Source organism: Carettochelys insculpta, chromosome 26, assembly GCF_033958435.1.
Source record: "Carettochelys insculpta isolate YL-2023 chromosome 26, ASM3395843v1, whole genome shotgun sequence".
NCBI lineage: Eukaryota > Metazoa > Chordata > Testudines > Carettochelyidae > Carettochelys > Carettochelys insculpta.
In genome coordinates, this window is record NC_134162.1 from 12,416,099 (window position 1) to 12,442,817 (window position 26,719).

General features: G+C 44.0%; 1 protein-coding gene across 1 annotated transcript in view; it reads left to right on the forward strand.

The window, feature by feature from the left end:
- LOC142001740 (complement receptor type 1-like) overlaps positions 1–26,719 on the forward strand; it is a 122,459-nt gene that overhangs the window by 71,325 nt on the left and 24,415 nt on the right. The window contains exons 23-28 of the mRNA XM_074977262.1: positions 1,430–1,609; positions 2,255–2,437; positions 8,234–8,263; positions 9,339–9,408; positions 14,887–14,949; positions 23,306–23,433. Coding sequence (XP_074833363.1) covers positions 1,430–1,609; positions 2,255–2,437; positions 8,234–8,263; positions 9,339–9,408; positions 14,887–14,949; positions 23,306–23,433 — 654 coding nt within the window. The remainder of the gene's footprint in view (positions 1–1,429; positions 1,610–2,254; positions 2,438–8,233; positions 8,264–9,338; positions 9,409–14,886; positions 14,950–23,305; positions 23,434–26,719) is intronic.

The window sequence follows — 26,719 nt, forward strand, 5'->3', positions numbered from 1 at the left end:
CCATAAGCTTATTACCTCGACTTCAAAGCATGAGTGTGCCTTGGTAATGTACACACCAGCTATTATGAAGGAGGCCAGTAATGCATTTTATCAGTAATTTATAGCTTGATATGAAAACATTGCATGTTTAAGTCCCTTCCTCAGTAGAGGGCTGTGTAAAGCATGGAGATGCCACATTTTGTGTGTACCAGACCAGTGACACTCAGCCTTTCCATACTACCATACGTCTTTCAGGAGTCTGATTTTTCTCATGCATATCACAAGCTGCATCTCACTTAAAATGAACTTGCTTATGATATCAGCCATTAAAAATACAGAAGTATTCAGATCCTCAACATATTTATACTTCAGTGTCTGCAGCAGTGTAAATAAGTTATTGTCCGCATGTACTGGTTTCGCTAGTGCTTTTTTGTAGCCTTTTGTTATACGAGGAGAATAGCTAGAGGTGTTGATTTACCTGTTCCTGAATATCTGTGTACCCCTGGGTTGAGAACAACTCTGCTAGGCAGTCTGTTTCTTAGTTGCTCTGTCTGCTGGCAGAAAGAAGCACAAGTATCCAAGACAGGGCAGCCTTGCACTACAGATGTAGAATAGTAATAAAATTTGTGGCTACCTGCTCACTGGAGAGGCCTCTATTCACTGCCTAATGAACAACAGGCTGAATGGAGAGTGCAATGCACAGCTCCCTTGGTGAAGATGTGTGATCTGTGAATATGCAAAACTCCTCCTGTAGTTGTGCTCTATTTTCCATTAGTATGGGAATTTCTGTTCTTAGCATTTTGAAGGGACAACTGAATCCACATGAGAAAAATCTTAAAGTTAATCTTCCAAGATTTCTGTATGCAGAACTCTCTGAGCATTCAGTTGGAGTTCCTTCAGTCGGAAGGCAAAATGTGCCCTGTGAGTGAAAGGGACAGCTTTGCTGGGGAATTGGATAAGCCAGACTGAGTTTTATATATGGATGATTTTAGTATTATGAAGGTTGAAAGTCCCTGGCACTTGTAACTATAACGTGGAAAGGGTGTGTGATGGGATCAGCTAGTTTGCTGAACCATCGTGAGCCAGACTGTGCAGATTGCTGAGCTCCCTCCATATCTGATATCAAAAACTTCGGCTCGTGATAGGACTGAGGTTCTTGGCTTTCCATGGGTTGCTTCCATCAACTGGAAGTTGATGATACACAAGATCCTCCTTGAAGAGAACCATTGAGAAGATTCTGTGAAAGGACTTAGGCTGTTACCTCTGTATGTCGATCTCCGAATATAGCCCTTCACATTTCCCACAAGAATCTGTATTTGCAAGTAGGATTGTTGATACTAGTGCAACAACTGATATGGAAAATGTTGATGGCCTAAAAAACGCTGCATAGACTGCAGAGATTTTTGTTCCTACCTGGCCCTGTAGTTTAGCTTAACCTTTCCCTTTTCAGAGACCGGATGCCCAGCTCCACAAATTCCAAATGGAAGAGTATCTGGTCACAGACGTATCTATTCACATGAACACAGTATTACATTTGAATGTGATCCTGGCTACACCATGAAGGGTGACAAAATGAGTCGGTGCCAAACTGATAATATGTGGCATCCAGCTGTGCCAGTCTGTGAGCAAGGCAAGTGTCAAAATTTCTCTGTAGTTTTCTATAATGGGACAGGAACAAGAGTTGTTACACGTGAGTACAAGATTAAAAAAAGGAGCAGGCCTTTAGCATTTACAATATACCTAAGTGTGCCTAAATTGTCTTATAATTTAGATAACTCAACTTCAGACACTTAAAGGTGCATGGCAGTACTGAGTCATTTAGCTAATGAAGCCACTTTCAGAAGTCTTTCTTTGAGCAACTAACACCTGTAGTCACTCTGAAAAATGAAGGCCTAGACTTTAAACTTGTCAGAGCCCTTCTGTGTGAGAGCACCAGTCACAGTTCACGGTGGGTGTGTGTAAATATGATTACCAAGTGAAAGAGACCATTGGGGTCACCCGATTTTGATAAGCCATAATAGAAAATGTCCTTTGTTCCCTGTCTTTACTTGGTGCACAGAATGGTTTGTTTCATGGTGTAGGTAACTAGTATCTGAATTGATCATATTTATTATCAAGAGAAACTGAAGAATATTTTTCCGGCATTTATCTGTATCAGTCATAGAGCTGTGGGTTTTGGTTCATTTGCCACTTCCTATTTAATAGGGAGTCCTAGGTGTTCTGTATTTGTTTTCAGTTGATACTTATTCTCATGTAACGTTTCCTCTTTCTTTAGTGAAACAATGCCCCTCTCCTCCAGCCATCTCTCATGGAAGGCCGAGTACCCAGAGCGTGGATATCTTCACAAGTGGGATGTCTGTGAATTACGATTGTGATCCAGGTCATTCCCTTCATGGGGAGGCGACACTGCTTTGTACAGCCTCGGGAGAATGGAGCAACGACCTTCCTCAATGCAAACGTACGTTTCTGTTCGGTTCACGGCTTCCCTTTGCCTCCCTCAGTGTGTAGTGTGTCCTATGTATGTTACATCCACTTTCTATTGATAGTTATGTTCAAGTAATGTTTCCTCTTCCTTTAGTGAATCAGTGCCCCTCTCCTCCAGCAATCGATCATGGAAGGCTCAGCACCCAGGGTGTGCATGTCTTTACCGCACGCACGCACGCACGCACACTCTTTTTTAAATCTAGACCAAGAGAACGTTCAGGATAGCCACCTAATCGGCAGATTTCACATCTGGAGACCAAAGCACCAATGGGAAAAGCCAAATTCCCTGCTAGCACAAGGAGCTCCTTCAACTTCGGGGGCATTGTATCCAGTTGTACTAGCAGTGAATACTTGTGTGAGTACAGGGTGTAACGTTCATACTGAAAGCATTGATGAAGATGACAAGAGGACATCATAGTGTAAAAATACTTATGAGATGAAAGTAAAAGACATGACTCAGTGGGCATACTGTCCATTCCATCCCATGCATGCTTTGGAGTCCAAAGTGTCCGTTATCATAAGACTGAAACGAACCTCAATCCTGTCTCCTGTAGACATGGCAGTACCAAGCATCAGCTCCACCTTCGCTAACTGATCTTCTCTTAAAAAATATCTCCTCCAGTGGAGATTTCCCAACTCATGTAGGCAATTTATTCCAGTGTTTTACCAACCAAACCTCCCTTGGCAGCAATTTAAGTCCATTGGTTTTTGTCCTATCATCAGAAATTAAAGACAGCAATTAATCTCCTTCCTCCTTGAAACGTTTTTAAGTTACTTGAAATATTTGAAAGCTATTATCATGTCTCAGAGTTCTTCTTTTTCCAAACTGAACAGGTACATGTCTTTCAGTCATCCCTGAGAGGTCATGTTTTCCTAGACCTTTAATCATTTTTGTTGCTCTTCTCTAGAACTTCTCCAGTTTGTCCATGTTTTCTTGAATGTGGTACCCAGAACAGGACACAGTACTCTAGTTGAGGCATGATGAGCTTTCCATAGGATCTTAACAACCAATTCCCTGAATTTGCAAAAGTCTGCCTTCTTGAAATGCACTCTTTCTTTTGCTGTTTTCCCTCCACCATTCCTTCAGAATCATGAACTCCAGCATTTCATTATCTATCTTTCACTGAAACTGCCTTCCACTTCTCATTCAAGTCCTCACTATTTGTGTAAAGCATATCTATAACAGCCTCCCCACTAGTGGTGTTTTCACCCTCTGAAGTACACAGTTGTCCCCTATACATTCCAGGGACTTGTTTGCTAATACTAGGCACCTTCATAACAAGGCATAAAACCAAGCAACATCAAACTAGTAAACTCAATGCTGCAAGGCAAAAACGTTTTTTGTCAGTCAAGTTTTAACTGTTTGGGGCCTGCTGGATTAGAACCAACACCATCAACTGCATCTTGCAACCAGCATGCAGTGCAGAGCTCTGTTTTGTGCCCCTGCTCCGTGGCTACCAGTAAAAAAAGCAAGCATGAGCTTCAGTGTGTCTCACTGTCATTTCAGCAAGTATCTGCACAAACTCATTAGTCCTCCAGTGCATGACTACTTGAATCTGGACATGTCTGTAACCTGAGACACGTGGCCAAGTTTGAATGTGATCCTGGCTACATCTTGAATGGCAGTCATGCGACTCGGTGAAAAGCCGATCGGAGCGGTGATTCTCCCATCCCCACATGTGAATGGGGAATGCATGAAATGGACTAGCATGAATGGTTAACTTTGATCCCATTTTGGATGTAATAATCCAAAGAGCTTTGAAGGGAAAACGAATAAAGACATCTGGGTTGCTGAGCAATCTAGGAGCCAGCTTTCTGATCTGAAAGCTGGAAAGTAAAATAACTAGAGGGAGGCTTCTAAAGGTGTGAGTCTTGCCTGCCCCCCCCCCCGACACACACACGCGCACGCTCTGTCTCCACCCCTCCCCACCCCCAGCTCCACTGATGTTTCTGAACTCCCTTGACACACAAAAAAAATACTGACATCACCACCTCCCAAGTTATAATAGGTGAGTGAATAGTAACAGAGAGCCGTACTAGTCTTCTTACAATCAAAACAAAAAAGCAGTCCAGTAGCACTTCAAAGACTAACAGAATAATTTATTAGGTGATGAGCTTTTGTGGGACCGACCCATTTTTCAGACTGTAGCCATACCAGAACAGACTCAATATTTAAGGTGCAGAGAACCAAAAATAGTCATCAAGATTGTCAAATCAGAAAAATTATCGTAAAGGTGAGCAAGTCACAGAGCAGACATTCATAAACCTGAATTACCCACCAAGAGAAATAAAAAAACAAATTGACAGGGCCAGATGAATACCCAGAGACCAGCTCCTCCAAGATAGGCCCAGAAAAGCCAATAACAGAACAGACAACCTCCCACCCTTATGAGGATTCTTACCAACAGTCACAGACTACACCACAGGAATACCAATCCTGGAACTTTTCCTTGCAAAAGGCCCATTGCCAGCTTTGTCCACATCTGTTCTGGAAATAACCATCACTGGACCTAACCAGGTTATTCACAGGATCCCAGGCACATCTCGTGTTCCTCAACTAACATCATATATGCCATCATGTGCCAACAATGTCCACATGCTTTGTATATTGGATAGACTTCAGACTCTCTTGGACAAAGAATTAATGGGCATAAAACACAAACACTCCTGATTCACAAACCTGTCAGCCAGCACTTTAATGTAGTGGGCCATTCTATTAATGACCTGAAAGTCTGTGTTTTACTGAAAAGCAACTTTCACAGCCATTTGGAAAGAGAGGCTGCTGAACTCTTCTTTTTTTATATTCAAATTTGGCACATTAACATGTGGTTTGAAGGGGGATGGTGTTTTTCTAGCTCATTATAGGGGCTCTTTCACATACTTTGCTTTATCTAATTCTTGTTCCCCCCCCCCCCCCCCCCCACACACACTCTGCTCTCTAATTTGTCAACCTTGATTACTATTTTTGGTTTTCTGTGCCTTAAATATTGCTTCTGTTCTGGTTTCAATATAATCTGAAGAAGTGGGTCTGTCCCACGAAAGCTCATCACCTAATAAATTATTTTGTTAGTCTTCAAAGTGCTACTGGACTGCTTTTTTGTTTTGGTAGGTGAGTGAGGTGCATCAAGTTATTTAAGATCCTGTTTGGTAAGAACTTAACGGTTAAAGACACATTTTCCCAGTTCCTCTAGAGATTCAGTATCCTCCTGCTAATACCAGTCAGGAACACAGCAGACAGGATATATAATTCTGCCCCACTGGAACATCTTCAGATTATGGCTGTGAGATAGGTTACTGTATTCTAAAGAAGAAATGTATTTATTGTGCAGCATCTGGAACTTAGAGCTTCCTTTCCCTCTATATGAAGCATGTTTATTTTCTGTTAACTACAGCCAAAAGGAACGGGGTCAGACACCCACCCCCCAACCCCATGCAGCAAAATTAATAGCAACAGCTTTATATGATTAGACACAGCATGGAGTAAATACAAATGAAAATAAAGCGAAAGGTTCTCAAGTGGAAATAACTCAGCAGCCAAATTCCTCAGTCCACCAAACATATGCATTCTATAGTCAAAATTTTTCTAACAATTATTTTTAAAGGCTCTTTTCTGGTACCGTCTTTTAAAAAGAGGAGAACTCACCCATCCCCTTGGACTTCTTCAATACAGTTGCTTATATTTCTTAGAGGGCTTGTGGTAGTTTCCTGTTTATTCTAGGGTGAAATTCATCAAGCCCTGCTGACTTGAATACATGTAACTTATCCAAGTATTCTTTATTCTATTCTGTCCCTGTTTTGGCTTCTGTTCCTTCCCTCTTCCTGTTCACGATGCAAGATACTCAAAATTAACCTTTTCACTGAAGACTGAAGCAAACAAGGCATGCAGCACCTCACGAGATTTAGGCCAGGTCTACACTAGGAAAATAAGTCTATTTTGATATGCAATTCTAGCTAAGGCAGTGGTGTAGCTAGAACTGACTTTTATCTGAAATCAACTTTCCTGGCCATTCTTTCTGAGGATAGAGATAGCGAGGAGTACAGGGGTTGAGTTCCGATCCCTGGTAGGTTGATTGTACACACCCCTACCAGATGAGCTAAATGAAACGCCAGAAGATCAACCCAGAGCAGGTTGGTGTTGTGTAATGTAAATATGGTCTTCATCATACTTGTGCAGCTTTGTGTGTGGGTGCTCAGAGCAATTCTAATGTGGTTAATATCCATTTAGTCTGAACATACATATAAGTGAAAGCTAAAATGTAAGAATTTTTAAACAGGTGTAAGTGTGTCCGTGAATGGGTTTCCATCAAGTTAACCAAACTGATTTGAAGTCTGATTTATCTTAAACCAATGTAATTTGTGGTTCTGAAAGACCCTACATATGGAAAAGTAAAAGGTAAAGTTCCTCTATTTGAGTCCTGTCTAAAATGTAATATGATTTGCTGTGGTTTGGGTTTTGGATATACAGAGGCCACCAGTCAGCATTATCACTGTGTATTGTACCACCAGTCAGCACTATCACTGTTTGTTGTTCTGCTGTGCAGACTGGCCCCATGAGGCAGCTTCTCATGACAAGTTACATGTGTTCTGTATACAAGTCATTGCATTTTGTTGGATGTTTCAAAATATCCCTAAGGGAGTAGATATTCTCTTGGGCATCTTTGAAAATTTCAACTAATGTTTTTCCCTTTTAGGAAAATACAGTTATCTATGATGGTCTTTCCACTTGTAGTGTTTTCATGCCATCAGTTTCACTGGTGAGAGGGAACACATGCACAAAAAGCGCTGGTTTGTGTATTCAAGGTTACTGTACTTATGGCTTCAGAGTGAATTTACCTTTGCAGCACTTGCATCCTGGATGAGAGCAGTGCCCTGAGGGCAGCTATCCCAGAGGGCACCTCTAGTGGGAAGGATGGAGGTGATCACAGGGTATCCTGGGTCCCTGCACATCTTCCTCTCTTCAAACACAGGTTAGCTCCAATAGCTCAGCATTGCTGTAAACAGAGGATTATTTGCTCCATGGAGCAGGCATTGTCACCTGGCCAGCTGATAAGTGTGCACTTGCTAAGAAAATCAAAAAGGAAGTTTCAAAGTTCCTGGAGCTTTGCAGGGGGAAGGGTGGATGTCTGTTTGTCTTGTGTCAGAGCAGCAGAGGTGCTGGCTAGCATGGCCATCTTGGTACAGTGGGTATTCTCAGGATGCTAAATTCTGTAAACAGCAAGAATACGTCTTCACTTTTACATCACTGGGAAAGCATCATAGATGAGAGCTGTAGGCCTCTCATGGATTTTTCTCTCTTTATAGGGGGGAAGTTTCATCTCAAAGTCTTGGCAAACATAGATACTTTTGAGGTTTTTATGCAAAAAAGCAGAGAAGTGCTATGAACAACAGCATTGTCCTACTCGCTTAACTCACCTGGTGTGTGATGTGCTCCCAAAACACTCTTTTGGCATGTGGTTGATTTTAGCAGGTGAACTGAAAGGGCTCTTGTTTCTGGCTCAGCCATTCACAACAGTGCTGAGCTCTCTCCTCTGCTGAAAGAGACTATTGTGTTAAAGTGCTTGATATCTCTTGAAAAGATTGAAGGGCCATTTTATATACATGACAGTACATGGAGCACTTTTCATATGTTTTCCTAACTCTTACCTGTAAAATCTTTAACATGTCTGAGATACACAAATTATATGAATGAGTATTTTTGAAGTGATTCCTGTTTCATTTTGTAATAGTTGAATTATTTTGTTTTCTTTCTCCCCTTTCCCATAAATTCTAGGTTCCTTTAATGTCATTGGAGCAAGCCTTGGTAAGTAATATACTAAAAGGACTGTGAGTCAGTCACAGCTTGGGGAGAGAGAAGTAGCTCCAGTGACTTCAGGGGAGCTATGTTGATTTACCATGGTTCAACTTCTGACCCACTGTAGCTAAGCCTTATGTATAGTGTCAGTTTCCCAGCTTTCAAAACTTTGCTTCTTCACCAGACTGCACGAGAGCCAGGAAGAATACAGTATTTCCATAGTCAGACTCTTCACCAAAAGAAAAAAAGTGCTTCCTGTCATAGTTCCGTACAGCTTGAGTTTCCATTGTGAAGAGCCATACAGCTATTTTATGTCTAAACAGTATGCACCAAACCACTTGGGCCAAGATGTTTGTCACCATTGTTAGCATTCTTCAATTTTGCTGCACAGCCTCTTGTAGAGCACCTTGTTCAGGTCTGGTCTAAGGTAAAATTTGGCTCAGTTTCACCTGTGTCAGTAAGAGGTGTGAAATATCCATACCTAAGTGGCATTGTTAAGCTGACCAAAGTGTAGATGGCACAAGATCAATGGAAGAGTTCAAGTGACATAAGTGAAGCCTTTTGCGAGGCAAGTTACTTACAGCAATTTGATAAGTAGTGTATACACTGACACATTAGAGCAGCATTCTAGCCTGGGTCTTGGATTTTTCGTATACTAGAACAGAGTCCCATCATTTCAAGCAGCTGGAAGTGCTTTGTGTTTTAGATAGTGGATTGTGACCCATTTGTACAGGATGTGAATCACATTTTGCTTATGTCAAGATGAATTCACATTAATACGTATACACTGATGGCTTTACTTACAGTGAACTTGTTGAAAGCACTAATGCTGCACTTTTGCCTAAAGATCAAAAACTGAGGAGGGTGGAATATGACATGTTTTAAAATGTGTGAGTACAGATAGCGGCTCAGGATTCAGAAACTCCTCTTCTACAGATAGAGGAAGGCCCATCATTTCTGTTGAGTTTCATCCTTAAGTTTGTTAGGGATTTAATGAGTTACTAATAGCAGCCTTTGTAGATTAAATATGTCTGTGTCATAGGCCTATTTGTAAGACTAATGCAGCTCTCCCCTTGTGTCTCAGGGATCACAGCCGTGGTGATGCTGACTGTGTTTGGCATCTGCATGATCATTAGGTGGAGGAGACGACAGAGGTATATGTGTAAAAAATGCAGAATCTTGGACTTTCTAAATTTCCATTCGTTTAAATGTATGTTGCCCATTTTGGTTCTACAATTCAATGCTAGCAAAATATTTCATTACGTGACTATCAATCTCCATATGCAACAGTAGGGGAAAATAAATAGATAATCATTTGCCTAGTCTTGTGAGATTGCAGCTGGAAAAATCTTAGTGTATATCAAATACCAATCATGGGGTTGAAAGACCTCTGGGCAGGACTAATCCCAATTATATCATCCTAGCCAGGGCTTTTTGAAGCTGGGGCTTCAAAACTTTTAGGGATGGAGATTCCATCACCTCTCCAGGTAGCCTATTACAGTGCTTCATCACACTCCTAGTTACATAAAAACAAAAAAGGCAGTCAAGTAGCAGTTTAAAGACTAACAAAATAATTTATTAGGTGAACTTTTGTGGGACAGACCCACTTCTTCAGACCATAGCCAGACCAGAACAGATTCAATATTTAAGGCACAGAGAACCAAAAACAGTAACCAAGGTGGACAAATGAGGAAAAAAAAATTATCAAGGTGAGCAGAGAGTAGAGGGGCGGGGGTTGGGGGGGGGGGGAAACAAGAATTAAATAAAGCCGACTATGCAAACGAGCCCCTATAGCGACTCAGAAAATTCCCATCCCGGTTCAAACCACGTGTTAATGTGTCGAACATTTCAATTTTGAAAAAATTGCCAGCTTTGTCCACATATCTGTTCTGGAGATACCATCACTGGACCTGACCAGGTTATTCACAGAATCACGGGCACATTCTCATGTTCCTCAACTGACATCATATATGCCATCATGTGCCAACAATGCCCAGATACTATGTATATTGAACAGATTTCAAACTCTTAGACAAAGAGTTAATGGGCACAAAACACATACACAAAAACATGCCTGATCCACAAACCTGTCAGCCAGCAATTTAATGGAGTGGGCCATTCTATTAATGACTTGAGAGTCTGCGTCTTACTGAAGAGGAATTTTCACAACAGTCTAGAAAGTGAGGCTGCTGAGCTCTCTTATATTCAAGTTCGACACATTAACACGTGGTTTGAACTGGGATGGGAATTTTCTGAGTCACTATAGGGGCTCGTTTGCATAGTTGGCTTAATCTAATTCTTGATTATCCCCCACCCCCCTGCTTCCTCCCCTCTACTCTCTGATCTGCTCACCTTGATAAATTTTTTTCTGATTTAACATAACATAAGAATGGCCATACTGGGTCAGACCAAAGGTCCATCCAGCCCAGTATCCCGTCTGCTGACAGTGACCAATGCCAGGTGCCCCAGAGAAGGAGAACAGAAGACAATGATCAAGTGATTTATCTCCTGCCATCCATCTCCTGCCCTTGTACTGAAGGCTAGGGCACCATACTTTACCCCTGGCTAATAGCCATTTATGGACCTAACTTGCAAAAATTTATCGAGCTCTTTTTAAAACCCTAATAGAGTCCTGGCCTTCACGGCCTCCTCCGGCAAGGAGTTCCACAGGTTGACTGTGCTGTGTGAAGAAAAATTTCCTTTTATTAGTTTTGAACCTACCACCCATCAATTTCATTTGGTGTCCCCTAGTTCTTGTATTATGGGAAAAGGTAATTAATTTTTCTATATTCACTTTCTCCACACCATTCATGATTTTATATATCTCTATCATATCGCCCCTCAATCGCCTCTTTTCCAGACTGAAAAGTCCCAGTCTCTCTAGCCTCTCCCCATATGGGACCCGTTCCAAACCCTAATCATCTTAGTCGCTGTTTTCTGAACCTTTTCTAATGCCAATATATCTTTTTTGAGGTGAGGAGGCCACATCTCCACGCAGTACTCAAGATGTGGGTGTACTATAGTTTTATATAGGGGAGATATGATATCTTTAGTCTTATTATCTATCCCTTTTTTAATTCCTAACATCCTATTTGCTTTACTAACTGCCGCTGCACACTGCGTGGATGTCTTCAGAGAACTATCCACTATAACTCCAAAATCCCTTTCCTGATCTGTCGTAGCTAAATTTGACCCCATCATGTTGTACGTGTAATTTGGGTTATTTTTTCCAACATGCATTACCTTACACTTACCCACATTAAATTTCATTTGCCATTTTGTGGCCCAGTCACTCAGTTTGCTGAGATCTTTTTGTAGTTCTTCACAATCCCTTTGGTTTTGACTGTCCTGAACAACTTGGTGTCATCTGCAAACTTTGCCACCTCACTGCTTACCTCATTTTCTAGATCATTGATGAACAAGTTGAACAGGATCAGTCTCAGGACTGACCCCTGTGGAACACCACTAGTTACCCCACTCCATTGTGAAAATTTACCGTTTATTCCAACCCTTTGTTTTCTGTCTTTTAACCAATTCCCGATCCATGAAAGGATCTTTCTTCCTATCCCATGACCGCCTAATTTACATAAAAGCCTTTGGTGTGGGACCGTGTCAAAGGCTTTCTGGAAATCTAGGTATATTATGTCCACTGGGTGCCCCTTGTCCGCATGTTTATTAACCCCTTCAAAGAATTCTAATAGATTAGACACGACTTCCCTCTGCAGAAACCATGCTGACTTTTGCCCAACAATTCGTGCTCTTCTACGTGCCTTGCAATTTCATTCTTTACTAGTGTTTCTACTAATTTGCCTGGTACTGATGTTAGACTTATCGGTCTATAATTGCCAGGGTCTCCTCTAGAGCCTTTTTTAAATATTGGCGTTATATTGGCCGTCTTCCAGTCATTGAGTACCGAAGCGGATTTAAAGGATAGGTTACAAACCACTGTTAATAACTCCGCAATTTCACCTTTGAGTTCTTTCAGAACCCTTGGGTGAATACCGTCTGGTTCTGGAGACTTGTTACTATTCAGCTTATCAATTAACTCCATAACCTCCTCTAATGTCACTTCAATCTGGGAGAGTCCTCAGATTTGTCACCTAAAAAGGCTGGCTCAGATTTAGGAACCTCTAACATCCTCAGCCGTGAAGACTGAAGCAAAGAAGTCATTTAATCGCTCCGCAATGGCACTGTCTTCTTTGATCGCTCCTTTTATATCTTTGTCGTCCAAGGGCCCCCACTGCTTTTTTAGCGGGCTTCCTGCTTCTGATGTATTTAAAAAACATTTTACTATCATTTTTTTGCATTTTTGGCTAGCTGTTCCTCAATCTTTTTTGGCTTTTCTTACTACATTATGACACTTAATTTGGGAGTGTTTGTGTTCCTTTCTATTTTCCTCACTAGGATTTGACTTCCACTTTTTAAAAGCTGCCCTTTTCTCTCTCTCTGCCTTTTTAACATGGCTGTTAAGCCATGGTGGTTCTTTGTTAGGTCTCCTACTGGTGTTTTTTTTATTTGGGGTATACATTTAAGTTGGGCCTTTAGTATGGTGTCTTTAAACAGTTTCCATGCAGCTTCCAGGGATTTTAGTTTAGTTACTCTACCTTTTTAGTTTCTGTTTAATTAGCTTCCTCATTTTACTGTAATTCCCCTTTTTGAAATTAAATTTGTCCACCTTGATTCCTGTTTTTTGGTTCTCTGTGCTCTAAATATTGAGTCTGTTCTGGTATGACTATGGTCTGAAGAAGTGGGTCTGTCCCATGAAAGCTCACCTAATAATAAATTACTTTGTTAATCTTTAAAGTGCTACTTGACTGCTTCTTTTGTTTTAATAGTATATAGACTAGCACGACTTCCTCTCTGTTACTGTCATAGTCAAATAGTTTTCCCTAATGTCCAACCTATAATAGCCAAACCATATTTTTATATAACTTAAAAATAAAAAACCTCTCCTCTAAACTATTTGACAGTGAAAAACCATAATAGTGATGTTTCACAAAAATAAACCAAAACATTCTTCTCTGTCTGCATGATACAGAAAAGTAAGGGTCATGATGTATTTATCCTCTCTAGATTGGAAAGTGGTTGTTTCTTATATCACTGTACTATGCTAAGATTTGAAAAGAGGGAGGGAAAAGATAAAAGGTTTTCCTTTGTTTTGTTTTATTCCCCTTTTTTTATATTTGAAATGTCAGTGATCTAAATAAGAAGTGGTTTTGCCAGATTTTGTTGGAGGACTGTCTGTGATTAGTAAGGGAGACCTCATTTTTGGGGGGGAATTTTTTTTCCAACCCTTAAATTTTAATTTTGGGGCAATTGATGATGTTTAAAAATTATTCCCCTTCCCTTCCCTTCCCTTCCCTTCCCTTCTCCCACACCCCCCAAAATCTTCTCTTCTCCACACTGTTTGCCAATGGCCTTAAATAGTTGTAAATAGTGTCTTGAACAGTCTGTTCCAAAATATTTTCCACTCTCTCACCTGCTAGGGGAAAGTTGAGTCTCCTTCAAATGTCCTACTGCAACCTTACTAATTTTGCAGTTGCAGATAATGGGTTTTCTAATATCATTCAGGCTGCTCTTAGATGTCACAAAAGAGTATTGCAGCGTATATGCCATCTTTTTTCCTATTTTGCATGTCACCTTTAAATGAAGATGACGCTCCCAGCCAACACCATCCCTCTTGAATCAGCTTTTTGATTCAAACCCTCCAATTCTCTTGGCCTGGTAAATTTATGTATCTTGGGGTTCTCTGATGCTATCATGAGACCTCAGCTATCTTCGGATCAACTTTCCAAGCTTCAACAGCTGTAAAACTCTCAAGTTAGTTTTGAACCTTAATGTAAATTTATTTCTAGTTTTTTCTTTTAGCACAAAGCTGGGTGAAGTAAAGCCTGCAGACTGGATCTGGCTTGCCTACCATTTCTGTCTGGCCCGCTCATCTGATTAGCAGACTGTGCAGGCTGTGTGCACTCAGGTGCCCATCTTGCTCCATTTTGCAGCGGAGCTGTTCCCAGGACCCTATTAGCTGTGCAGATGGGAGAGGGAGGGAATGGAGAGGCGAATGCTGAAGTAAGGGTGTCCCCCTTGTGCCAGTAGTGCCTCTGCAGAGCTGGAGTTGGGGGGGCACACACAACAGAGCTGCTGTTGTCTGACGTATGGTGAGTGACTGAGATGAGTGCCTGTCTTAAGAGGCAGTGCTCTGTTTTTTTTAGATTTCTCAAGTAACAAGCACACTGTCACACTTTTGCATGTCCTCTCCCCTGTACCTCATCTCTGCATTGGGGGAGGGTAGGGAAGGGGAGATGACGACAGAGCAGTACCGCTTTCCATATCTTAGAAAAGAGTGTGCATGGTATCTCTCAGAAACTGACCCAGCAACAGCCCGCACATGGTTACACACCCACACACTAGTCTATGCCACATATCCTCTTCCAGTCTCTGTGCTACAGTGTCTCTTCCTCTCTCACAGTGTCTTCTAGTCCCCAGCTCTGCTTTCTGCCCAAGACCCCTCCCTTTCAAAGGGCCTGAAAGAGGCCCCTGGTGGCTTACCCACGTAAGAAAATTGTTGCCCTCCTCTGTTTTAAGAAAAACTAAGTTCTCCTTTCAAACTTACTGTCTTTTCCACCATTCAGCTCTTCCTATAAACATGAAAGCAAGAAGTACGAAAAAGCTTTGAACCAAGTAAATGAAATATCTTGAATTGCACCCTTGCAGGTAAGGGCTTTAGAGCACTTTTCTCAGCATAAAAATGTCAAAGTTGTGGTGAATAATGTCATATCTCACTTACTGTATAATGCAGCAATAGTCAGACTGAGGCTTGAGAGTTGTAAGTAGCTCTTTAGTTAAGTACTCTTGTGTGCAATCACAATGTTTTTTCTCAGGTAACCTGCTACCAAGTTGGACTAAATTATGAACTTGTTTGCTGAGAAAAGAATTATTTCTCCAAACTGTCGCTCATTTGGGTAACGTTGATTGTTCATTTAGCTCTTGAACCTCAGAGGCACTGTATGTCAAGTGGATAATGGCTGCTATTCTTCCTCCAGGGGTTACTTAAATAAAAACAGTGCGGCTTATAACGCAAAACACTTCTGGTTTGGCTAAGCTTTTATTTGCAAATCTGATCTGCTTGTTAGTTACAATGACATATCACTTGTGGAAGCTGAAATAGAACCACTTTTGAAGCCTTACTTGTAGGTATTTTTCCATATAACACAAAGGAAGATGGAAATCATGGACCAAACGTTACCTACCCTGTTTTAAGTTGTGGGAAAACCTTCCTATACAATTTACGTTCACCAGCAAGTTCTTAGACTAACTAGAATAAGGCCCAAACAGTTCTTCGTCTTTGTGCTTACAGATATTGCAGAAACTTGTTTGCTTAGAGATTATCTACATTTTAATCTTGTGACTGTAACTGTCCATAATGTCAATCAGCTTTGTCTGACACTGAGTTGTAGGTGGTGTTATATTATCTGCCTTTATATGTCAGATGTACCTACCACTTCATGTATGTGCATTTTTATAGAGCACACAATGCTGACATGAAAAAGTGGACAACGTGGTATTTATTTTGACTTGTAACTAGATTTTTAAAAAGTAGGCCAATCTGAAGTCTCTCCCTATGAAATATAAAAATGTCCAAAAGTTACACTTTTTCCAAGTAGTAAAAAAAAAAAAAAAAAAGGGGGGGGGGGGGGGCGGGCAATAAAATGTTTATAAAGATTGGTAAGAAAATAGAAGAACCAAGTTTTATTTTACCATTGTATACCCCTTTCTGCTGGCAGGAAACTACTTCACCTCCTGGTTTTGCAGTTTGCTTTTTTTGTAGGAAGACTATTTAAGCATTTCCTTCACCTTGTCTGTGAATAGTTTACGTTCTTGCAGTGACCTTCTCGAGGGGAAAATGCAAATCTGTAGCATACTGCAGCTGCGTCCATCAGATCCTTACAGCAGTCCAGTTCATCATGTTCAAATTTTAGATTTCCTGTCTTCATGCTGTCTTGCTGTTACTCTGTGAAAATGCTTGATGAGATGAGTAAGACACCCTGCAGCATCAAGGATGCTTACTCCTCAAATTACACTCTGGCCTTCTTGAACTTTCTGTGGAACTTCTTGTTCATGAGCAGTGTGTCACCTGGAAGAGATTGACGCAAGTGCTGCTGAGCCTGCCCTTGACTAGAAGCTGCAAGACCAAGACCCTGAACTTCCTCCTAAGCATGCTATCTGCTTGAAAACTTAAGTACTGCCAGTCCTACTCTCTTTCTTTTACTTGCTTTTCAAAGACACAGCACTTAATATGCTCAAACTGGTATAAAGAGACATTCAGCTACTTTCACAGCACTTTTTATGCTTAGAGGACTTAAAAATTACAGACTACAATGAAATCATACCTTCTATATAAATTTGAGAGCTTTTTTTTTTTTAAGATGACTATTGGATTCATGAGTTAATCCTAAAATTTGGTTATAATTTTGTCTGGAATTTATAATATATTACTATTTGGGGGGAAATAAATTTATTTACAACAGACATTTGTGAATTTGTAGCAACACAATTTTAAAATCAATCGATACACCATCATGCGGCAGAAACTGATGACACCTCCATTTTTGGAGTCCAAGCTCTATTTTTGTGCTGATGTTCCTAGGTTGAACTGCTAATTTTCACGACAGTTAAGAGAACCTGCATTCAAAGAAGCAGAAGCCTCTTTTAAATTGGGTAAAAATCCCTTGGCAGCAGAATTCAGTCTTTAGATTTCGGGTTTCATTTGTGATTCCCTTCCCATCCCATTGTCAGTCTCTCCCCCCACCCCCACACTGCAAAACTCACATTGATTTCAGTGGGCTGAAGATTTGGCCTTCATTGTGCTGCCTCTTCTTTTTGTGTGTCATATTGGCTGCTGCAGGGTCTCCCAAGAAATACATACTGTAATGTAAAACAATTAAGGGCTCTAAAATGCAGCACATTTTCCAAGCATGTGGACTTGTGTAAGACCTTTACTGTTCTTGTGGTGTGTTACGTGTAATCTTGGGTGTGCACTTGATTCTCCTTCTCCAGTGCCTTAAAAAACAAACCCCAATTTTCATAGAAAAGTCGCTGGAGCCCTAGAATTCAGTCTCTAAGGATTTTCAGCAAGGGTTGTACAGGGTCATCCTTCACACTGTCAGGTCTTAAGAGAAACTAAAGAAATGAATTTAATCAGATTAACTTGGTAAAAATCTCATGATGAAGAAACAAACTAATTTTTACAAACATAAGAATGGTCTGACCCTGTATGCCCAATGGTCCACGTAGCCCAGTATCCTGTCTTCCAACAGACTAATGCCTGATGCCCCAGAGGAAGAGAACGGAACAGGTAATTAAGAAAATTATCTTTATGCTTAAAAAACAAAAGAACAGTCCAGTAGCACTTTAAAGACTAACAAAATAACTTATTAGGTGATGAGCTTCCGTGGGACAGACCCACTTCAGATCAGAGCCATACCAGAACAGACTCTTGCATTTGGAGAGAAAGAAGATGTCTGTCTGGATCTGGGCAAGTTTTGTCATGTAGTTGATGGATCTCCATTCCAAACAGCTGAATGTAGTGCCTTGCATGTTGACTAGTGATAGAGATAGCGGTGTTCATCTGTATTCTATCAAAACAAAAAAGCAGTTAAGTAGCACTTTAAACACTAACAAAACAATTTATTAGGTGATGAGCTTCTGTGGGACAGACCCACAGAAGCTCACCTAATGAATTATTTTGCTAGTCTTTAAAGTGCTACTTGACTGCTTTTTTTTTGTTAGGCTGTATTCTATCTCTGCCCCACTGCCTTGTGGGTTATCCTGGGAAGGAGCAAGACTAAGGGACTAAACCCTGACAGAAAATCCGGAGGGGAGTCCTAAGGCGGTTCTGTGCCAACTTCTGGCATTGACCTGGCAACTGCTGCAGCTGAGCTGGTACCAGATGCAGAGGTTATCCTCTCCTTTGGAATATATCAGTAAAGCTGAGAGGAAACACTGGCGTCTGGGCAGCCCAGGGTCCCGAAAAATTACCCAGGCTCGCGCCTGGAGAGGTACTCCAGCATCGCTTAACAGCGTTGAACCAACACAGGAGGCAACAGATACCGGTTATAAGCTCTTGCTCGATTGGTGTAGAGAACAAGCGCTAGGGGTTGCCTTTGATGGTGGGAGAGATGGTTGCATCTCACTGGACAGTCACTGCCTGCCTCAAGCTGGGCAGCCCCCAGCCAGTAGGGTACTGTCCTGCCACAGTTCACCTGCCTCACTGCATGCGTGAAGCTTAAGGTTCCCAAACCTGACAAGTGACTGAAATTTGAGCACCAGGCAAACCAATAGGAAAATCAACAAGAAAAGGAAACCATCAAAGTTTTAAGCTTGCTTGCTGGAGTGTGCGGACCATGCTTGCTGGAGTGTGCGGACCATGCTGACTGGTTTGACTGAATATCTTCAGGACATCAGTGACACCCAAAAGACTGCTGTCGTCAATGAGGAACTGAAGAGGCTCCAAGTTGACGTTGCTGCTCTGCAAGAGACGCGACTTGCAGATTCGGGATCTCTAAAGGAAAAGGACTACACCTTTTCCTGGCAGGGTGAAGCCAAAGAAGAACCCAGGGAGCATGGTGTTGGCTTCGCCATCAGAAACACCCTTCTACAAATGGTGGAGTTAGTCATGGGTGGATCAGAAAGACTCCTTCAGGTCACACTTCAAACTTGCACCGGTCCTGTCCACCTGATCAGCGCTTATGCCCCAACCCTGTATGCCACACGGCAAGTACAAGACAAGTTCTGTGACATGCTTAGTGCTGCCATAGCGCAAATACCTGCTCGTGAACAACTGTATATTTTGGGTGACTTCAGTGTGAGAGTTGGAGCCGATCATGACTCATGGCCTTCCTGCTTAGGCCACTTGGATGTGGGAAAAAATGAATGAAAACAGACAGCGTCTTGAACTTTGCATGTACCACAAGCTGTGCATCACAAACACATTTTTCCAAACCAAGCCACAGGCCAGAATGTCATGGAGACACCCATGCTCAAAACACTGGCATCAACTAGACATGGTCATCGCTAGACGTGATAACCTCAAAAACATTCTTCTGACACACAGCTATCATAGTGCTGACTGTGATACAGATTGCTCGTTAGTTTGCTCCAAACTCAAGGTGATTCCCATGAAGCTGTACCACTCTATACCAACTGGAAGGCCCCGCATTGATGTCAGAAAGACGGCAAACTCAGAGCCGAAAAGTTCAGAGACACCCCCGAGGAGAATCTGCGCAGCAGCCCTGGGGGTGCCAATGTGACATCCAGATGGCAGCATCTGAGGGATACAATTTACAACACAGCCTTGTCGGTGTTTGGAAGAAGAGCTAGAAACACAAATGACTTGTTGGAAGCTAACTCCAATGAAATGATTCCAGCCATCGAAAAGAAGCGCGCTGCACTCTTGGAGTACAGACGTTCGCTGAGCCTGAGTACCCTGCAAGCGCTCAGGGCAGCCAGAAAAACAGTACAGCAGACGGCCAGGTGCTGTGCCAACTACTACTGACTCGAGCAATGCAGCAGCATCCAGACCAGTGCTGACTTTGGTAATCTCAGGGGAATGTACGAGGGCATCAAGAAGGCATTCGGACCCACCCAGAACAAGATGGCACCTCTGAAATCCAAATCTGATGAAGTCGTCGTTGACAAAGTCAAACAGATGGAGTGCTGGGCCGAGCACTACTTTGAGCTGTACTCATGTGAGAACATTGTGGTTGATACAGCCCTCGATGCTGTCGAGCTCCTACCAGTAATGGATGAACTGGACCAGGAACCAACTGTAGATGAACTACTGAAAGCCATCGACAGCATTGCAGTAGAAAAGGCCCTGGGCCAGGATGGTATACCACCAGAGGCAATCAGGTGTGCCACAGCCTCTCTCCTGGAACCCCTACATGAGCTACTGTGCCTGTGCTGGAGAGAGGGAGAGGTTCCACAGGATATACGCGACGCTAACATCGTAACCTTGTATAAGAACAAAGCAGACAGAAGCGACTGCAACAATTTACCGTGGAATCTCCCTCCTAATCATCACTGGTAAACTGTTCGCTCGCGTCATCCTTGGCAGACTCCCGGCATATTGCTGAGAGGGTGTATCCTGAATCAGTGTGGATTCTGCACAGCGAGATCTACTGTCGACATGGTCTTCTCTCTGAGGCAGCTGCAGGAGAAATACAGGAAGCAGAGGAAGGCACTGTGTGTGTGTTGCCTTCATTGACCTGACCAAGGCCTTCAACTTGGTCAGCAGGGATGGACTGTTCAAACTGCTCCACAAGATAGGCTGTCCACTACGATTACTCAAGATGATCCAGTTTTTCCACGAAGATTTGAGGAACCATCCAATATGATGGCACATGATCGGATGCTTTCAGAATCAGGAGCGGCATCAAACAAGGATGCGTCCTTGCTCCGACATGGTTTGGGATCTTTACGCTCCTCCTGAAGCACGCCTTTGGATCTTCAACAGAGGGCATCTTTTTGCACACAAGATCTGATGGGAAACTAAATCTTGGAAGGCTGACAGCTAAATCTAAACCTTAGCTTTCAGAGAGCAGAGAGATGCTGTTGGCAGGTGACACTGCTGTAGTGTGTCACATAGAAGACGAGCTTCAGAAACTGCTTGATCGGTTCTCTGAAGCATGCAAGGACTTTGGGCTTTCCATCAGCCTAAAGACGACAAATGTACTTGTTCAGGATGTTGCTGAACCTCCATCAATCAGCATTGACAACTGTATGCTAGAGGTCGTCCACGAGTTCTTTTACCTCGGGTCCACCATCACTGAAACCCTGTCATTGGAGTCTGAGCTAAATCGGAGGATCGGAAAAGCAGCCACAACTCTGTCCAGACTCAGTGAGTGTGTGTGGAATAACATCAAGTTGTACACCCACACCAAAACACAAGTCTACAGAGCCTGCATCCTCAGCACCCTCCTTTACGGCAGTGAGTCTTGGGCCCTGTACACCTTTCAGGAAAAGAGGCTGAACGTCTTCCACTTGTGCTGCCTCAGGCACATCCTTAGAATATGGCGGAAGGACAGTGTGTCCAACACTCCCATCCTTGAGCAAGCTCGAATCCCAACCATGCACACCCTCCTCAGGCAGTGGCAGCTCCGCTGGCTTGGCCATGTCCAGAGGATGAATGATGGAAGGATTCCAAAAGACATCCTGCATGGTGAGCTAGCCTCTGGTAAAAGACGTCCTAGATGCCCCCCATGACATTACAGATATGTTTGCAGGAGGGACCTCAGGGAGGTAGATATTGAGCCGCACAGCTGGGAGGAGCTGGCACATGGAGGCAGGAACTACACAAGGGCCTTCAGAAGGGGTGAGATGAGGATCAGACAGCTAGAAGAGGAGAAGCGAGCCCACAGAAAGCACAGTAAGGACCTGCCAGACTCCATTACGCAGGCAACAGATGCAGCAAGGACTGTCACTCCTGGGGGGTGGGGGGGGGCTTCACAGTCAGTGCTGCAAATGATGATCCCAAATGGAACTACGAATAGCGCGATCCATAGCCTATGTAGACTGAAAGATGCTACTATTATTCTGTCTGTCACTGATCTTTATGCTGACATTTATTTCCAACTTCTGACAGAGAGAGGCAAAGGACACCATTCTTACCTATTGTGGCTGACAGCCCTTGATGGACCTATGTACAAAACATAACTCTTAGAAAACCAGACATTATTTTGACAGCTACAATACACAAAAAAGGAAAACAAGAAATGGTGAGCTCTGTTTTGGTTTAGTTCACGTCACACTCTTCGATCATCAAATGTGTGCAATTTGCTGAGTTTGAACCATCCGCGCTCTCCTTCCCTATATGAATGCAGGTAGATTTTCCTTCCCTGTGGATCACTGCTGTACAGCCTACAGATTTGACTGAGGGGTTAGTTCCAAGTTTACAAAAAAATACAAAAACTGAGAATAACTAAATAAAAGTGACTCTTTCCCTATTGCTTTAGTAACACTGCCCCTTCTCAGTTATAAGGTTAACATCAGTAACTGCTGCAAACCACTTTGAAATGAGAAATACCAGGATCCTGTTTTGATCCTGAGCTCAGTTCCTCCCTCTCAGACAAGACCCAGGCCCTTAGAAGCACAGCTGCCTTCTCTCCTTTTCCTCGTGGAGAATGACCCTCCCAGCACACAGGGCCTACTGAAGTACCTTTGCCTGCTTTTTTTTCTGTTTGTTTCTTAAGAGCTGGTCTTGTTTTTCTTTAGGAGTGTGTAAAAGAGCTGTTTCACTCCTGCAGTGTTTCCCGAAGTGTGGTGTAGGTGTAAGGATTGTAGGCCCTACCAACAGAAAATAAATTACTAAAAATGGATGCAGATGGGCACTGGGAGCAGCGGGATGATGACAAGATGAAAGTGCCACAACAGGTACATGAATGTTCAGGGGAAACTGCGCTCTCCGCTATTCCCACGCTCCTGGTTGGGGGGGTAAGCTGAGGAACAGACCTTCACCCTGAGGGGTGACAGCGCAGCTGGCAGGTGCAGACACGCTGCGGAGGACTGTCACGAGGAGAGCCTTACAAGCTTTCCTCCGGCTCCTTATTTTGCCTCAAGTCTCGCGCTAATGGTGCCCGTGGAGTATGGGCGCTGTCTTTCCTCCCGACTCGTAAGAGCGCGCAGCTGGCGCGTGGGCCGCTCTGGAAAGCGACGCGGGATGGCCAGATCAGCCCGGGCTGCGGCGACGCCACTGTGCAGGAACGCGTGGAGAAAAGGACCCGTGGCAGGCCCGCTGTGTGCAGGGAAGTGACCCGACTCAGCGCCTCCCTCGTCTCGTTTTCCCGTCCCTCGGGCTGCCGGCTCTTCGGACCATCTTCGAAAGCGGGGCGGCGGCGCTGGCTACTGTGCGGCCGGCGCTGCTCCCCGCTCTCTCTGCGGGAGGTAGCGCGGTCGCGCGCCAGTGGTCACACCCGGCCCCGGAGAAGCCGCAGGGGCGCGCGCGTCCAACGGACCCTCCCGTCCCCCCCCCCCCCGGGGTCCGGGGCCGCGCAGGCGCAGTGAGAGACAGGAAGCGGCCGCAGCCAAGCGGGGGCTCGGCGCGATGCAGCTGCGTCGGGCCGGGGGGGCTCCGCCTCTGGTGGCGCTGCTGGCGCTCGCGCTGCTGTCCCGGGGAGCGCTGGGTGAGTGCCGCGTGCGGGGGCGGGGGGAGGTGCCCGAACCCCGTTACTCCGTGTCCCTTCCCCCTTCCGGCCCGTAGTCCCGCCCCTCCCCTTCGCTCTCCCACTGGTGTCCCACTTCCTTCACTGGCTTCTCGTGGGCGGCGGCGCCCGCTCCCCGGGACCGGCCTGCGAGGTTGGCTCGGCCGTCGGGCGCGTCCGCTACCCGGCCGCCCCTCTGCCAGCCTCGAGCCCCGCCCGGGGGAGCCTGGCTGGGGGCGTGTGAACTCCGCTCCCGCCCGAGCCCTGTGCCTCCCCGGCGTGGGGGCTCGCTGCGGCCCGCCCGTAGTGGCGCGGGGCTGAGGAGGGACAAAGCCGCCGCTGCCTGCCAGTGTCCGTGAAACCAGCGGCGGGGATGAGACTGACAGATGCGAAGAGGGGCCGCTGCTGGGACTGTGCCCTCCGGTTGTGACCCCACAGAAATAGATCCGAGGGCCGTAGAAACATGACAGTCCCCGTCTGCCTGAGAGCGCGCCAGTCCTTCGTCTGTGCTTATTTCTAACTCCCCTGTTTCATGCCGTGGCGGGAGATGAGTCCTTGGTGCCTTGTAATCCTGTGCGCTTGCGGCCCTCTCTCTGAGCCGGTGCTATCTTAAATCAAAAAGTTGTAAGGTGGACTCACTTCCTTTGCACAATGTACTTATCTTGCATGACAGTCTGTATTCCGTGTGATGTGAGCACAGTAAATAAGGTAAAATTCTAATGTTGTGCCGTTTGATATTAACCTCATTAAGTAGATTAGACTCAAGGCTCTAATGAAAGCAAGTACAGGCAAACCCCAGTTATCCGGCCCCCCAGTTATCCAACAGTCTGTTTCATGCAACACTGCCTGAGACGGTGGGGGATGAAACAGAACGTTGGATAGTCTCCCCCAGCAGTGCGCACCCCATCCTGGGCAGCCCGCAGCTCCACTGGGACTGGCTGGAGCTACTCGCCTAGTGACGGCTGGGGCTCTGGGCCAGTGGTGGGGATGGCTGCCCAGCTGGGGTGGCAAAGGCTGCTCACCCAGGGAGCCAGCCTGGAGAGATGGCACTGGGGCTGCTGGCAGCTCTGCACACCTGGGGTCGGCAGCAGCTCCAGTCCTGGGAGAAGCTGGGACTTGGCCCTGGGACCAGATGGGTTCTCAAAGCCCCGAACGGGAGGGAGCTGACTGCTCGGGGAACTATCCCCAGGGAACTGGTCCATGATGGCTGGCATGCTGTAGCCCACCTCAAGAAGCCAGCTGCCAGCTCTTCAGAATGGGCCCATGTAGGCCCCGGCTCCAGCCTCCTGCTCCACGATGTCCCACCCCAACTCTGATTATCTTACATTTTCGGGTATCTGACCATCTGCTCCCATTTATGCTGGATAACTGGGGTTTTATTGTACATCGAAATTGTTCTCAGTAAAATAATTTGTGGATTCTCAAAAGTATTTTGTTACAGCAGACTACTGAGTATCTTTCAAAGTTAACTTTTTCTCTTTGTTGTCTGTCTCCATTGCTCTTCCTCCAAGGTTCCCTTTTGCTGATCTGTCTGAGACAGCAACTGCTTCCTCTCCTGTTGGGACCAAACTGAAATAAACCTGTAGCTCAGGATACATTCTGAACAGTGGAAAGTCTTCTTAAGTTACATGTCTTATAGATTCAACGTGGTCATCAGACCTTGACTTTTATATAAGTTAGTGTTGCTTTTGCATTTTAGTTTCTGGGCAAACCAGTTTGACAAAGTAAGGAGTCTCAATTGCACGAGTATTTCACAGATCAACAGTGGTATCGGCAAACATTTTCTAAATACTTTTTGGACAGTTTGTTGTTCATATTAGCTGACTTTAAAAAAAAAAGTAGCAGGATGCTTTTTTATCTTTGTAGGTTTCTTTAACAGCAGCTGAAATACAAAACTGATAACTTCAGGCTTTTACTCCAAATACTCTCAGATAGGAATAAGATGGAGGATAGGCTTACCACATATCTTTTTGATTTTTAGGGCATACGTTGAATAACTCTTTTTTTAGAACATCAACATCTTGTTATGTAGTAGTAGATGTAAATTGAAGGATAGTGCAGTTCTTGCATACCTTGTCCACGTTATGTTGCTGTGACTGGGAGACATTCAGTGCACACCAGTTCAATTACTGGAATTTGTGCTCTACCTGTGTGAGTCAGCTTTGAAATGAAAGTATAAAAAGTAGGATAAGCTTTAACTCTTTTTAGTTTCTCTAATTTTATTGGTTCTTACCATGTTACATCTTTTTACGAGAGAACTACAACTTGCTTCAGTTAAAATAATCGTCTCAGAGGGGTGGTTGCGTTAGTCTGTAGCTACCGTAATAACAAGCAGTCCTGTAGCATCTGAAAGACTAACACATTTATTAGGTCATGTGCCTTCCTGGGTAAGACCCACTTCTCCAGTCTTTAAGGTGCTACTGGACTGCTTGTTATTTATTACATTAATCATCTTCGTAATATTTCCTGATGATAGTATAGGAAGCATCAAAAATACTTCAGTAAAGTAACAGACTCTGGTATGTTGCCTGTCTTTCCTGAAAAGTTGTAGTTCTGTCCCTAATAATGAAATACAGGATTCAGCCTTTCCTCTGAATTAACTGTACTAAAAGTAAGCCAAATATCAAATATTAGTTGTTTTCCGAGTTTGGTCAAAGAACTTGCTCACAACAAAACTTAGAGAAAAGTCTGTAACACATTTACAATATGCGTAACAAATAGTAGTAGTAGGCATCCTTCAGTCTACGTAGACTATGGATCGCGCCCTTTATAGTTTCAATTTAGAACTTCATTTACAGCGTCTACTGTGACTATGAAGACCCACACGAGAGTGACAGTCCTTGCTGCATCTCTTGCAGATGTGGTGGGTGTCTGGCAAGTCCTTAGTGTACTTTCTGTGCGCTCGCTTCTCCTCTGCTAGCTGTCTGATCTTCATCTCGCCCTTCTGAAGGCCCTTGTGTAACCCCTGCCTCCATCTGCTGCGGTCGTCTGCTAGTTCTTCCCAGTTGTCCAGCTCGATGTCACAAATCGTAACAAATACATGGACTGTATAGCTACAAAACGAAAGCCAGCCTACAAGAGATGTGAATGCAGGCACCATACAGAGGCCTACTGCCCTCTTCCCCCCAAAAGGTGCACAGAGACACGTTTTCCTACAAAGGCTTTGAGTGACATTTGCGTCATTAGCAAATGCATGTAGCCTGCCTGCAGAACTGCCCTGTCGCTCTGTTGACTGGGAGTTGCCAATGGTAAGCGTTTCCCAGCCAGA